At 51.4% G+C, this 13,554-nt stretch overlaps 1 protein-coding gene across 3 annotated transcripts; it reads left to right on the top strand.

The window, feature by feature from the left end:
- Nucleotides 1-7,287: 7,287 nt before the first annotated feature.
- On the top strand, nucleotides 7,288-10,560 carry Cryaa (crystallin alpha A). 3 transcript variants are annotated; one of them, XM_038343345.1, is made up of 4 exons: nucleotides 7,288-7,476; nucleotides 7,726-7,794; nucleotides 8,905-9,027; nucleotides 10,351-10,560. In XM_038343345.1, exons 1-4 carry the CDS (start codon nucleotides 7,288-7,290, stop codon nucleotides 10,558-10,560), a joined length of 591 nt encoding a protein of 196 aa, XP_038199273.1. The 3 variants fall into 3 exon arrangements, with proteins under 3 accessions (XP_038199273.1, XP_038199272.1, XP_038199274.1); XM_038343344.1 differs by having other exon boundaries at nucleotides 7,726-7,812; XM_038343346.1 differs by lacking the exon at nucleotides 7,726-7,794.
- Nucleotides 10,561-13,554: the final 2,994 nt, after the last annotated feature.

Genomic DNA, 13,554 nt, shown 5'->3' with positions numbered 1-13,554 from the left:
GCCCAAAGGAGCCCCGAGGAGAACCAGGAAAAGTGGGGGTAGGAGCGTGTTTCTGGCCCTCTGGAGGAGATCTGGTGAGGGAGGTACCAAGAAGCCACCGTATGGTGATGCCCTGAGAGATCCTAGGCTAAGCCAGCCACCATGATTTCTCTCCAAATCCTTGACTTCTTCTCTTCTACCTACAAGTAGAAGAACCTCCCTCCTGTCCATGCTTTGCCCCAGGGTCTGTTTTCAAGGACCTGGGCAAGACAATGACTAAGCCAGGTTGATCATCATCAGATAATTCACTAGATAATTGATTCATTATTCTCCATGTTAGCAGATGAAAAAAGCCTATATAACTTTTCGGTGATGCAGAAGCAGCTTTAGAAAGGTTCTGCATGATAATTAGGGCAGGCCAGGTGGTGGTGGTGCACACCTTTAGTCCCAGAGCTCTGGAGGCAGGTGGATCTCTACGAGTTCAAGGTCATCCTGGTCTATAAAGTGAGTTTTAGGACAGCCAGAGCTGTCGCACAAATAAACCCTGTCTTGAGAAACCAAAATAAATAAATAAATAGCCAGGGCAGGGAGTGGGGGTGGAGAGCATATCAGATCAACCACCAAAGGACACACTTGAAATAATCAGGATCCCTGTCAAATGTGGACATAGTAGTGTGTTTCTAAAAATCCTTGTGCTCGAACTAGAAAAGAGAGCCAGGAGCAGCAGAACCAGTAGGTGGTAGCACACGCCTTTAATCACAGCATTTGGGAGGCAGAGGCAGGTGGATCTCTGTGAGTTTGAGGTCTATAGAGCGAGTTCTAGGACAGTCACCAAAACTACACAGAGAAACCCTGTCTCAAAAAAACCAACCAACTAACCAAACAAGCAAAACATCAGTAACTAATAAATAAATAAATTGATGATGATGACACATAGCAATTGGAGCAAAAACACAATGGTTAAATCCGGTTGGTACCTCTGTGGATGCTCTTTGTACCAATTTTTCTACTTTTGAGATCCCTGGATATTTTTGTAATGAAAATTGAAGCCCCGAGACAGCATTTTACTCCCATGGCAGAAGTTATCAGCGACACCAAGTGTGAGTGAGCAGGTGGGGTGGGAACTTTAAACCAGGTGTGTGGAGTCCTTGGCAAAGGTAGGGCTCCCAGGGGGGCCTCTTCAGACGCTTGGTGGGGGCTTTCACTGGTGTGCAGCCAGTGGCTTTGTCCTGGGAGGGGTTGGCAAACATGCCTGGCCCTCATTTTTTCCTGGGATGTGTGTTCTGTCTGACCTGCTGACCCCCGAGGCTGGGGCCAGGGCTTAGCTGGGCGCATTCCTGTTGCCCCACCACAATGCTGGTCGCCCTGCACTGGCTTTGTATAGGAGCCCTGGTCCCTGGGGTGGAAAATTGAGCGAGGCTTTCTGACTGCACAGCAGACTGCTGGCGTCGCGGGAATCCTCAGAATCAAGCAGATGTCAGCTCTGCCAGGGTGGGGCGGCTGAGCCATGTGCAGTGGAGCAGGAAGGCTGAGGTTGGGGTGGGAAGCTGCTGTCCACACCAGACGGGGAGGACACGGAAACAAGTCCAGAGGGCCTTCCTGCCTGGCCTCTGTTCTTAGACACAGGGGAAGAGGGCCGCCAAGGTGGAGGCTGAGACTCTTTCACACAATGCATACACACTTACCTCCAACTCCACCCTACTACCTCACTCCATAGACACACAATCACACACAACATACACACATTATCAGGTGCATATATTGCACACATAACAGATACACAATCCCCACATATCCCACACTCGCCACACCCGACACACAGTACAAATGTCTCTCCAAAACAGCTCCACAGGGGTTCTTTCCTAACATCCCCACCTCTATTCTCTGTCCCCTCTTCTACCTTCAGAATATCTGGCATCAAGCCCACACTCCTCATCCCCTGGATCAAGAGTGACTGGTGTCCCTGTAGCTTTGGCAGCCCGAGGCCTACCTTGTAGGTTCCCCTTTCCCTGTGGCCTGAATTCACAGGCCCCAGGATGCTGGGCACACATGGTAGCCATTGGCATCCAGGCCCTTTAGCAGACTCAGTCCCCAGCCAGGGCCTGTGAGAGAGGGACTCACTTCTGCTCAGACCCCTTTCTCAGCCCCAGAAGAAGGGTGCATTGTCTTTCTTTGATTTTGGGAAATGGATTTATTTTCTGTTTTTATTTGTTTGTTTGTTTTGTTTTCAACCTGCAAATGGGACATCATTTGTTAACAGGACATGTTGGGCTGTCTGCTTCCTAGGTTCTAGTCAAGAGAGGATGAGACCGCTGGTCACGGCCTGGGAGTTTGTGTTCCTGTAACCCCAATTTTACTTAATAATGTCCCTCCACACAAGCACAATGCTGGCAATTCCAGTAAGCCAAAGAGAAGCCAAGAGATGCCTTTGACCGAGAATATAGAGATTGCCAAGCTCTAGGGTGAGAATAGCCCTGCCTGTGAAACTGAGGAAGGGGCCTGGAATTGGTGCTGCTGCCCCCTCAGAAGGCAGACTGTGTGGCCGCACACAGGTTGGTTGCTTTATGAACACGTCACCCTTCACAGGACAAAATCGACTTCAGTGAAATCAGGTGATAATTATGGATAACGGTGATTCTTCTCATTTTTCTTTAAAGCAATTGGCAATTAGGGAGAAGAGAGCATTTCTATTTAGTGACATATTTCAGGCATGGGCTGATGCTTGCATTTGAACATGATGCCTGGGTTGGGCTCAGTTTCACAAATTTAAACATTAAGCCTGCAATAAAGCACAGGTGGGTCTCGTGGGCCACAGTCAGCGCTGATCCAACAGCCCCCTCCCCCCCATGAAGTTTATACAAGCAAATGAGATCCTTTGAAATCTGTTGACGCATGCAAATTTGTGGAGTCGCAGGGATTCTTCTGTACCCTCACAAGGCCTTCTGGTGAAATGCTGGCTGTCTTCATCTTGGTAGCCGCTGTGGGCTCATGGGAGCAATGGCCATGCGGTATCCAGAAGACAGCACCTCACCGCCGTACTCTGCACCCTCTGCGTCTCACACTCCTTCCCTCCCTTCTCAGATGCTCCTTGAGATTTGGGTGAGAGGCGTTCATGTAAATGTCCCATTTAGTCCTGACCTCTTAGTGGGTCACTTTACTCTCACACTTTGACTCTGTGAGCCTCTGCCCTGACTCTGCGACCCATCGCAGAAGACATTTCTCTGACCAAAGGTGAGAGCAGCTCTAATCTATGGGATTAAACATCAGTATTTAGAAGGTAGTTTGACAATGTGTCCATTGAGCAAAACACAGTGGTAGGTTTCCTGCTAGCAGCTATGACTTCACCAGCAATGAGCTTTTCATCAGGTTTCTAAGAGTTCCTTCATGTGAGTCGACTTCAATTCCATGCAGAAAGAGGTTGGTTATTCCTATGACTGCCACATCAGTGTTAATACCAGTAGACACATCCTGCCTTCCTGCCTGGAAGGTTGGCATTGCCCTCCCTCCCTCCCTCCTTTCTTCCTTTCTTTCTTTTCTTTTTTTTTTTTCTGAGACAGAGTTTTTCTATGTAGCCCTGGCTGTCCTGGAACTTGCTCTGTACAGTAGACTAGCCTTGCACTCCCAGAGATCCACCTGTCTCTGCTTCCCAAGTGCTGGGATTAAAGGTGTGTGCCACCGCCCAGCTGGAACAGATCTTTCTAAGAGGGGTAGGAGAGTGAGAGCTGGGAGGATGGAATATTAAAAAGTCTTGCCTGTCCCTGGCTTCCTTTGAATGTGAAGACAGAGCCCTGATCGGGAAGAAGCTGGAAAAGCAGGAAGCTGGTTCCCTCCAGAGCCTCCAAGGGCCCTACCCAGCCAGCACTTTTACTTTTGCTCTGAGATACACATTGCAGACTTCTGGCCTTCAGAGCTTCAGGACAATAATATGTCTGTGTTGTGTAAACTGCCCAGCCTGTGTTTTTCTGTTCCAGCAGCCCCAGGATATTCATGCAGCAACCTGAGCTGAGGCAGAAGGGTGGCACCTTCAAGTTTCCCTCTCTAGAACTCTGTGCATGCGTACTCAGGCCTGGTCAGGCTGAAGGCAAGCCCTGTGGTGAGGACTGTGCCTCTCATAGTCCCTGAGCCCACTGAACCCTTTAGCATGCGGGAATTAATAATCTCTCTAGGAGCGGGACTATGAGGGGTATAAAAGCTTGCTTTGTCCTCCCTGGTACTGGACTGTGTGTCCCACAAGAGGCGGTCTCAGGCTGGCACCTTGGCATTATTCCTGCCTGTAGTCCCAGATTGGTCTTCATTCACACACAGGATCTGTTTAGGAGACAGAGAAGAATGTTGTCTTCTGTGTTCAGTGACGTAGGTGGGGATTGAAAATTCCCAGCCCTTTTGTCTTAACCCAACATTTTTTTCCTTTCAAGACAGAGTTTCTCTTATATCCCTGGTGTCCTGGAACAGGCTGGCCTTGAACTCAGAGATCTGCCTACCTCTGCCTTAAAGGCTTGTGCTACAATGTCCAGCTCTTAAGACAGCATTTAAACAAGTCAAAATGACTTAGAAGAACTTGTGATTAAAAATATGAAAATTGATTATATTTTTGTGATACTGGTGATGGACTTTAGGACTTCATTTATACTAGGTAGGTGCTATGCTACTATAATATCCCTCCAAGAACTTATTTATTTATCTATTTGTTAATTTGTTATTTAGAGACAGGGCCTCCTGTAGCCGAGGCTGGCCTTGAATTTACCAGGTAGTTAAGAATGACCTTGAAAACCCAATCTTCTTGCCTCCACCTCCTAAGTGCTAGGATTATAGGCGTGTGCCACCACTGGCTAGTGTGGTGTGAGGGATCAAACCTAGGGCTTTGTGCAGGACAGTCAAGCATGCTACCAACTGAGCTCCATCCCTGGGCCTTCCTTGCCTTTCTTTTGAGAAAGTTCACGAAGCTGCTCAGTGTGACCTTGAGTTCACTCTAACCAAGACGAGCTTTGAACTTGAGAGCTTTTTGACTCAGCTTCTGGAGTAGCTTCCAGGACTCAAAGGCTAGGCTTGATTTTTTTTGGCTTGGTTTAAAATAATAATAATAATGATAATAATGATAATAATAATAATAATAATAATAATAATAATAATAATAAAGTGTGTGTGTCTTTGTGTGCATGTGTGCACGTGTGCACGTATGTGCATATGTGTGGCCACCTCAGGTAGAGGCTGTAGGATGACTTTGTGGAATCTTTTTTCTCCTTCTAGCCTTACATGGGTTGGGTTGTCAGGCTTGTGCCGCAAGCTCCCTTACCCACTCATTCATCCTGCTGGACCCCAGATGCCTAACTGTAAGTGAACGCTACTGTCTTTGCTTTCTCAAGCTCTAGGGCGGCTCCTCATAGCCCTGATCGTGGACCTGGTTTGACTGAAGCTTTCCAAGGAGGGCGTAGCCAGTGCTCTTCCATTGGGTAAGCCCCTCTCCATTCACCATCTCAGGTCCTCAACGTAGTTAGGTACGCCTCCTCACCCCTTCCTGCTGCCTGGATGTTGACCCCAGTTCAATACACAGCCTGAGCCCTCTGCATGGAATGCCATTCCTGTCTTCCAAGTGGGGTGATGTGCTCATGCAGTTTAGCCTTCCTAAATCCCGCTTCCTTGGTTTGTAAAGTAGAGTGATGTAGAAAGCATGAAGGTCCTTGTGCTCACAGATAAGCACCAGGGGAACCTGGAACGTTCATAGGGTTGTTCCTTCAAGGGAGGGAATGTGGTTACCCTCCCAGAAGGCTGGGGTCAGATATGCGTTCTAACCTGGTGACCTTTGCACTATCTGTGTAGCCAGAGACCACACTGGACCCTCCCCAGGGCCTTTATCATAAGCCCGCTTTTCTCCGTCAATCTGTAGAACCTATCACCTTTCATAAAAATGGGTCCTATAGATTGAGAAAAACTTTACATACTTTACAAAGAATTTCGATGTAGTCATGTCTGATCTTTATTTAGTTTGCTTTGTTCCTCAAAGAGATTTATGTGTGCTTTATTGTACACATGGGACAGAATTCATTAGCACCGGAAAAGTTTTCATCCAACTGTGCTGTGCTTAAATACGCCTAAAATAAACCACTCTGGGTCAGGCTCCTGGAGTCTGAACTCACATCTGCTACTTAGTCATGCTGAACTCCAACTGCTGTCTTACTTCCTGAGGATCATTTCTCATTTGATCTGCTGGGCCTTGGTGGTCAAAGTGACCTCCACAGGGTACTACTGGGACCCACCTCCTAGTGTGGCCTGAAGAAGTACTAAGTTGTGGGCAACAAGTGTTGTGGGGACTGGGGGGGGGGTAGACTGTGAGGCTCTCATTGCTTCGTGCGGCATTTATCAGGTGCATCTTCTGGTCCTCACTGCTGGTACCCCAAGAAGTCACTCCTCTGGGATCCCAAAGCTTTAGGGCCAAGGTTCTCGCCTCCTGTTCTTGGTGCTCTCATCACCTGCCAGGGCCACACACAGGCAGCTGGAGTGCAGGGATGTCTTACACCTGGTGATACTTGGATGTGAGTCCCAGGCTGAGGAGCAGAATCCTCTCCTGCCTTGCCTGGAAGACACTGGAAGACCTGGGAGTGATCTGCATAAGCCCTGGACTGGGCAGAAGCAGCTGGTTTAATACCCATGGTGAAGCAATGTTGGGAAGACTTGAGGCTTTGCTAAGAATGGTGACCACAGGGAGGGGAGCACAGGCTGGGATACACAGAGGAAAGCCCAGAATCATACCCAGGCAGGCTGTTGGAAGCATACAGACGCCTAGGAAGAGCAGAAACCGGAGCAGGATTTGGCCAGTTTCTTCGTTGTTTTCTGTCTCCTTTCAAATTTTTCTGTGTTGTGTGTATTTTGTTATGGGTAAGAAAAAGACAGAGGGTGTTTTGCTTTGAACAACATACTTTCATTGGGAGATCTGGGAGATGGCTTGCTAAGCTCTGTGCCTCAGTTTCCCTATTTGTGAAAATCCTAGGAAGGTCAGGAGGATCCTGCAGGACAATGTATGAAGTAGTGCTGTCTCAGGCCTGGAGGATCTCCTTGGGGACATCTGGACTGACAGCTGGCCCTTGCTGCTCAGTGTGTGTGGCTAGGGCCGGGCGATGGGTGAGCATCCCAGCTGCTGACAGTGCAGCCTCCCTTCAGAGCTGAGCATAGGCATTTTGGGAAATCCCTTAATGCCTCTATTCTGTGCAGGCGTATATAGGGCAGACCAGAACGCTAGCTCTCCACTGCACTGCCCAGAGGCCTTTGCCTGACTCGCTGCCAGCCTCCGGTCCCTGCGTTGCCAAGAAGAACATGGACGTCACCATCCAGCACCCTTGGTTCAAGCGTGCCCTGGGGCCCTTCTACCCCAGCCGTCTGTTTGACCAGTTTTTCGGCGAGGGCCTTTTCGAATACGACCTGCTGCCTTTCCTGTCTTCCACCATCAGCCCCTACTATCGCCAGTCCCTCTTCCGCACGGTGCTGGACTCTGGAATCTCTGAGGTAAGATGTCGCCACCCTGGCCGCTTGCTGGTCAAAGGGGTCTTGGACTGGTCTAGAGGACAGCTAGGGATCCACCACTGCCCTGTGCCCTCCTCTAACTATGCCCCTGCCTCTCCCAGCCTCATACCCACCCAGCAGAGACTGGGTGGGAGACCATAAGCCTAGCCGTCACAACCTCCCACGTCACTGGGAAAGGGGCCGGAGGAGGAGACCTGCCTGGGCCCGACTGCTGTCTTTTCCTCCCCTCAGCTCATGACCCATATGTGGTTTGTAATGCACCAACCACATGCTGGAAACCCCAAGAACAACCCCATCAAGGCAAGTCATGTGACAAAGGCAAGCTTCCCGAGCTGGCCGCCCCTCCCTGGACTTTCTCTTTTGGGGTGGGGGTGGGATGTACTGCCCTGAAGCACAGTGAGGAGAAGTTTCCTTACAGAGGGGCAGGAGCCTCTGTGTCTGGCAAAGCTGCAGCTGGGACTCCCTTCTGGCTTCCCTGGTAGCCAAAGAAAGGCCACAAGGCCATCTCCCTGACCCTACCTAAGTGATTCACAGTTCTAGAAGAGTTAAGCCTCCCTTTGCTTTAAAAGAAGGCTCCCAGAGCAGATCTAGCCAGAGTTCTAGTATGCAAACTGCCCAAACACAGGCTCTAGTCAGGGCAGAGGGAGGAGAGTGCATTGGGCTTTGTGCAGGCAGACAGCGGTGCTATGAAGCTGTTGGTAGCATCATGTGGACAGGTGAGGTAGGCTCCTGGGGCTGTTGAGAGATCGGAAACTTTCATCACACCAGCTAACCAGTTCCCAGCCAGCCAGGAAAACAATCCCCAGTGAAACCACCAGCCCTTTATCAACCATAACCAATCAGCTATTTAACAGTTTAACCAGCTACTTCACAGGCTAAGACCCACCCAGCTCATTACCGGCTTAACTTAATCAATGAGCTACTTAACGTGTTTAAGACCCTCCCAACTCATGACCAGCCACTAGGCCATAACCAAACAACTGGTCAACCTGTGAGTAGCCATCTGACGATGACCAACCAGCCAGCTAACTCATAACTAATGACTTGGACTCTAATCAGCCAAGCTACTCATTTATCAGCCAGTCATCCTATTCTAACTAGTTCTCCAACCTATAACCAATTAGCCAACCGCCCTATAATTAGTTGGCTGACCTAGCGTTGCCCAATCTTTGGGCCCGGAGGTCAGGGGTGCTCTCACCTGTGGGGCCAGGTGAGCGGTCGGTTCCAGCTCTAGGCTCACTTGGCCTGTGGAAGTTGGAGCTACGACATGGTTGGCAGTGGGTTCCTATGGCTGGGTACTTCCCTGTCTGGCCTCATCCACCCAGAAGGAGTCACACAGTTGTTTCCCCACCCTTTGTCACTGGAGCTGGCGGCCCTTTGGGGAGCTCCACATGTGGGTTTGGGTTTCAGGTCCGATCTGACCGGGACAAGTTTGTCATCTTCTTGGACGTGAAGCATTTCTCTCCTGAGGACCTCACCGTGAAGGTACTGGAGGACTTCGTGGAGATTCACGGCAAGCACAATGAGAGACAGGTGAATTTGGGTAGTATCCCCATCTATGTGGGCCCTGTACCCTAAGAGAGACCATGGGAGGCTGCCCTGGCTCTGCTGCTCCTGCTGGGACCTTCCAGGACCATGGAGGTCACTGTGCTCAGCCCCAACAGGGCCAGGCAGCAGCAGGTGCGGAGCTCAGGGATGCAAGATGAGAACCTTTGCATTGGGCACAATTCCAGCTGTCCCCCAGGGTCTTCTGGATGACAGGGGATTAGAAAGGACCTCTGAAAAGGAGAATGTTGAAAGCCATAGCCCCTCTGAGCCATATGCAACCTGACTGGGGAAAAAGAACCCCGAGGGCAGACGGACTGGCATTTACGCACACCAAACGTTGTGTGGTCACTGTGGTATTTCAGTTAGTGAGTGACAGTCCTGAAGCATAAGGAAGTCCCTTGTCAGGCAGGCAAAGCTTTCCTAGGAGTCATCCATCCTGCCCCATGGTTCCTGATCCAGTGGAAAACCCCCAGGTCTTTGGACTGAGGGAGCTCCAGGCGCTGGATCTGGCTGGAGGTAAAGTTTCCTGACAGACCGGAAAGTTCAATGAGGCTGGCTAGGTGGTCACGTCCATGTGGGCCAGATGGCAGAGAGGGCTAGCCGGGTTCTCAGTCCCGGTCCTAGTTTCTCTTGGGTGGACTTTTCTGTCAACACTAGAAGGGGGTGGGGCAAACCAAGCCCCCTGTGTGCTGAAGTCAGAACAAGGCTTCCCTGATCCTGGGCCAGGCTGCAGAGTATACCTCCTACCTCTTGGCCTTTGTTCCTAGAGATGGGAGATATTGGGTTCAGGGAGCTGAGTCTGAGGGGCCAAGATTCCAGAGGAAGTGAGTTTTCTACCTAACTGAAGCTTTCTGTGGGGTGGGATCGCTGCCACTCTGGTCCTGGGCAGTCCCTGTGGGTCCAAGAGGAGGGGAAGCTGGGAGGAATACAGAACCTAGGACGGCATAGCTCACTGGATGTGATCAGAAGTCACAGGGCAGGGCGGCTGACGGTTGAGGAAGAATCTGCAGAAGTCCGTTTCACAGCATGGGCCCTGAGCAGGCCCACTCTCTGTAACTGGCCTTTGCCAGTGGTCCCTTGGAGGCTTGCTATAATCCCAGGGTTGAAGGAGTCTGGTTGCAAGTCTGTGAATCTCATGGTGAAGGGGCTAGGCACTGGTGCTCTGGTCCTAAAGCCCAGCCCTGTAAGACCACCTGGACCCTAGCTATCTTGTGTGGTCTAAGAGGTTCTATTTCCAGTGTGGGATGGTGGCCACTGACATCCCTCACACCCCTGACCATGTCCTCCCTCCCCCCCGGCGGTCCCCAGGATGACCATGGCTACATTTCCCGTGAATTCCACCGTCGCTACCGTCTGCCTTCCAATGTGGACCAGTCTGCCCTCTCCTGCTCCCTGTCTGCGGATGGCATGCTGACCTTCTCTGGCCCCAAGGTCCAGTCCGGCTTGGATGCTGGCCACAGTGAGAGGGCCATTCCTGTGTCACGGGAGGAGAAGCCCAGCTCGGCACCCTCGTCTTAAGCAGGCCTCACCTTGGTTGTCCCCTGAGGCCCCTGACCCCTTGAGCCCAGGGATCTCAGCCTTGCCTTCCTCCCTTCCTTTCTGTTTCCTTTCCGTTTTTCTCAGAGGGTTGAGGGTTTGAGAAAGTGACTTAGAGAGCTTGGGATCTTGGCCTGAGGTGCTGCGGGTTCAGGGTGACCCAGGCTCAACACCAGTCAGCTGGAGAGAATAATGGCATTGAACTCTTGAGATATGACCTGGCCCCCTGGGATGTGGCATCTGAGATCTGCGGTAAAGCGGGAGTGGGTGGCGGCTAACCAACTCTGAGAGTCCTCTGCTGAGCCCCTGGACGGCCACCTCCCTTCTAGCTCACACTTGCTGCAGGCTCGTGTGTTGAGCTCTGATGGTCCACTTTTCTCAGCCCCTCTTCCTGTGACTTTCTCTATGTAGTGTTGCTCCTGGGGACCCTGGTCACCCATGAGAATGGAGCCCCTGGCAGACAATAAAGAGCAGGTGACAGAAGCAACTTGCAGTCTGGTGTCGTGCTGTCTCCCTTTGGGGTGCAGTGGGGGGCACCCGGGAGGGTGTGGTCAGCATCTCCTGCCTGTCCTGAGCGGGTTTTTGACAACCTGTCTCTCAAGTCCTCTGTAGCAAGCTCTGTGGCACTGTGTTATGACCCACACTGGAGGTGTCAGGTTTCCTTTCCCCTTCCCTCACCAGAGCAGACAGGACTTGGAAGTTCATGTCTACCCAGAGCAGGCTCCTGCTATCTGTTCAGATCCCAGTGGCGGGGAGGCCTTGTCTAAAGGATCACAGCCTTCCCTTAGGGGTGAGGCAGAGGCAGCAGGTTCTTAGGAGTGGCACTATGGCCACACAGGCTTGGCCAGGGCAGTTAAGTCCTGCAGATGGCCTAGTACTCAGGAGGTGCAATACACACATGTCCATCACATGCATGACACACACCATAGTGGATACCACACATCACACACATGTACACATGTACACTGCCACTCATTCCAAACATACGACATACCATGTATACTGTGCAGCACACAGACAGTGTACTCGTGGTGCCTGGCACACGTACAGAGCCCACCAAACACACCACATACACTCCACACACTGTACACTGTGCACACAAGCATCGAGCACACATCACTCCCGCTGTGTTGAACTTGTACAGAATGGCTTTCTCCTGGGGAAGACCCCAGCTACACCCAACCCATACCTTATCACAGGACACCCACAGGCTGCCCCATTGCTTCATCCATGTGCATAAACTTGGAGCATCCCCTATGGCAGAAATGACTTTCCCAATTTGGGGTTGATGCTGGGAAAGCTTTCCCTGAGACCCTCATTCCTGGGCCAGCCTTCAGTTCGACTTCCTGGGGTATCCCTTAAGGTCACGAGGGTGGAGTCTTGTACGGTGCTGAGCTGTCCTTGGATGTCCAAGGCCTGACATCCTTCAGAGTGGATGTTTGGTTGTGTAAGCTGTACTGTGATCACCCAAGATTACTTGACCTGGTCCCTCAGAATGAAGATATCTTTGGGGACAGGATCTTAATGGAGGTGATTATGGTGAAATGAGGTCCCCAGGGTGGCCCTGATGCAACCTGATTGTGTCATTGCAAGAAGAGGAGAGTAGGAATTTCCTCCCTTCCTCCCTCCCTCCCTCCTTCCCCTCCTTCCCTCCTTCCCTCCCTTCCTCTCCTCTCTCACTCTCTAGACATATTGTCTCTTAAATTTGGGAGCCTTAAAGGCTATACTTGGGGCTGCTTTCCTGCTCTGAGATGCTCTGGGATCTTTGGGCAGGGGGGATCCCCAAGAAACTCCCCCATTCAGAACAGAAAAGCCAATTCCAGGGCCTGGTTACCCACCTCTTCTGGGGATGCCTGTAGCCTATGTCTCCTCACCTGAACTCCCTGCCCAGGATTCCAGGAGATGTCATGCCACCACAGCTACTATGGGACCAAGGTCACAAGGCTCCCTGCAGGCTCAGAGCAGATGGCCATCCTAAGGCAGCTCTGGGGATCAGCACTGTCCTCCTTGCCTAGGAGGAACTCAATGAGGCCCTGGGGGAGTAAAGCGCAAGGCCTGGAAATCTCTAGGGCCTCCCTGGGCTCATCTCACAGACCCTGTGTGCGAGGAGTTGTGGCAGATGCTCCCCCCCCCACCTCTCTGCAGGCATGGCAAGGTTTTCTGGATGCTGTCCCAGCAGGAGGCTATCACGCCAGTAGGAGGCTATGATGACTCCACTCTAACACACTGGGTACAGCTGTGCCCATGGCTGCAGGGTCTGATTAGCTGTCAGAGGTTTTGTGGCCTTGAGGCTTCTGTCTGCTAGTCCTAGAGGCTACAGTAAGAACTCCAGTAAGAACTGAAGCATGGGCTGCCTGCTCCCCTCTCTTCTGCCCAACTCCCTTCCATTCATGTGGGACCAGTCCTGATCATATAACATGAATGCTTGCCAGCCCCTGCCTTAGACACTGCCTAGTCTGCTGGGCATGCTCAATCCCCACCCCTGACTTCTTCCTCAGAGGTTTGTGCCTGTGGTCTGTCTCTTGGCCTGGCTTTCAGGGTCCCTGTGCCCTGACTGCACCTGATTTCCTGATTTTACTCCTTGGTTTCCAGAATATGCCCAGGTCAGGGTGGTTTCCCAGACAGGCCCAGGCAGTCAGAGCTTGCACTGTCCACCCTGGGACCCATAGTAGGATAAGTTGGCCAGTGCCCCCCAGACGGAAACCTCAGAACCATTTACAGTGCTCTGTAAATACATTCCCAGCCTGCCCTACCTTCCTCATCAGAGTCTGGAGGGTAAAACTGCTCTATAGTCCTTGCCTGAGGTGATAACAAGTAGAGGAGATTCTAGAATACCAGTGGGAAATTCCCTAGAGAAATCTCCCTGGATGCTGCCTTGCTGGAGGCACCGCTCTATAGTGGTACCTGTTCCCCTCCACTCAGGACACCTGAATGTGGCTGCGTGGTTCCAGTGTAAGAATCATTTGTGAGCCCTTC

This window comes from Arvicola amphibius, chromosome 9, assembly GCF_903992535.2.
Source record: "Arvicola amphibius chromosome 9, mArvAmp1.2, whole genome shotgun sequence".
NCBI classification, from domain to species: Eukaryota; Metazoa; Chordata; class Mammalia; order Rodentia; family Cricetidae; genus Arvicola; species Arvicola amphibius.
The sequence above is the reverse complement of the archived record's forward strand: the minus strand, read 5'-3'. Positions and strand labels throughout refer to the sequence as shown.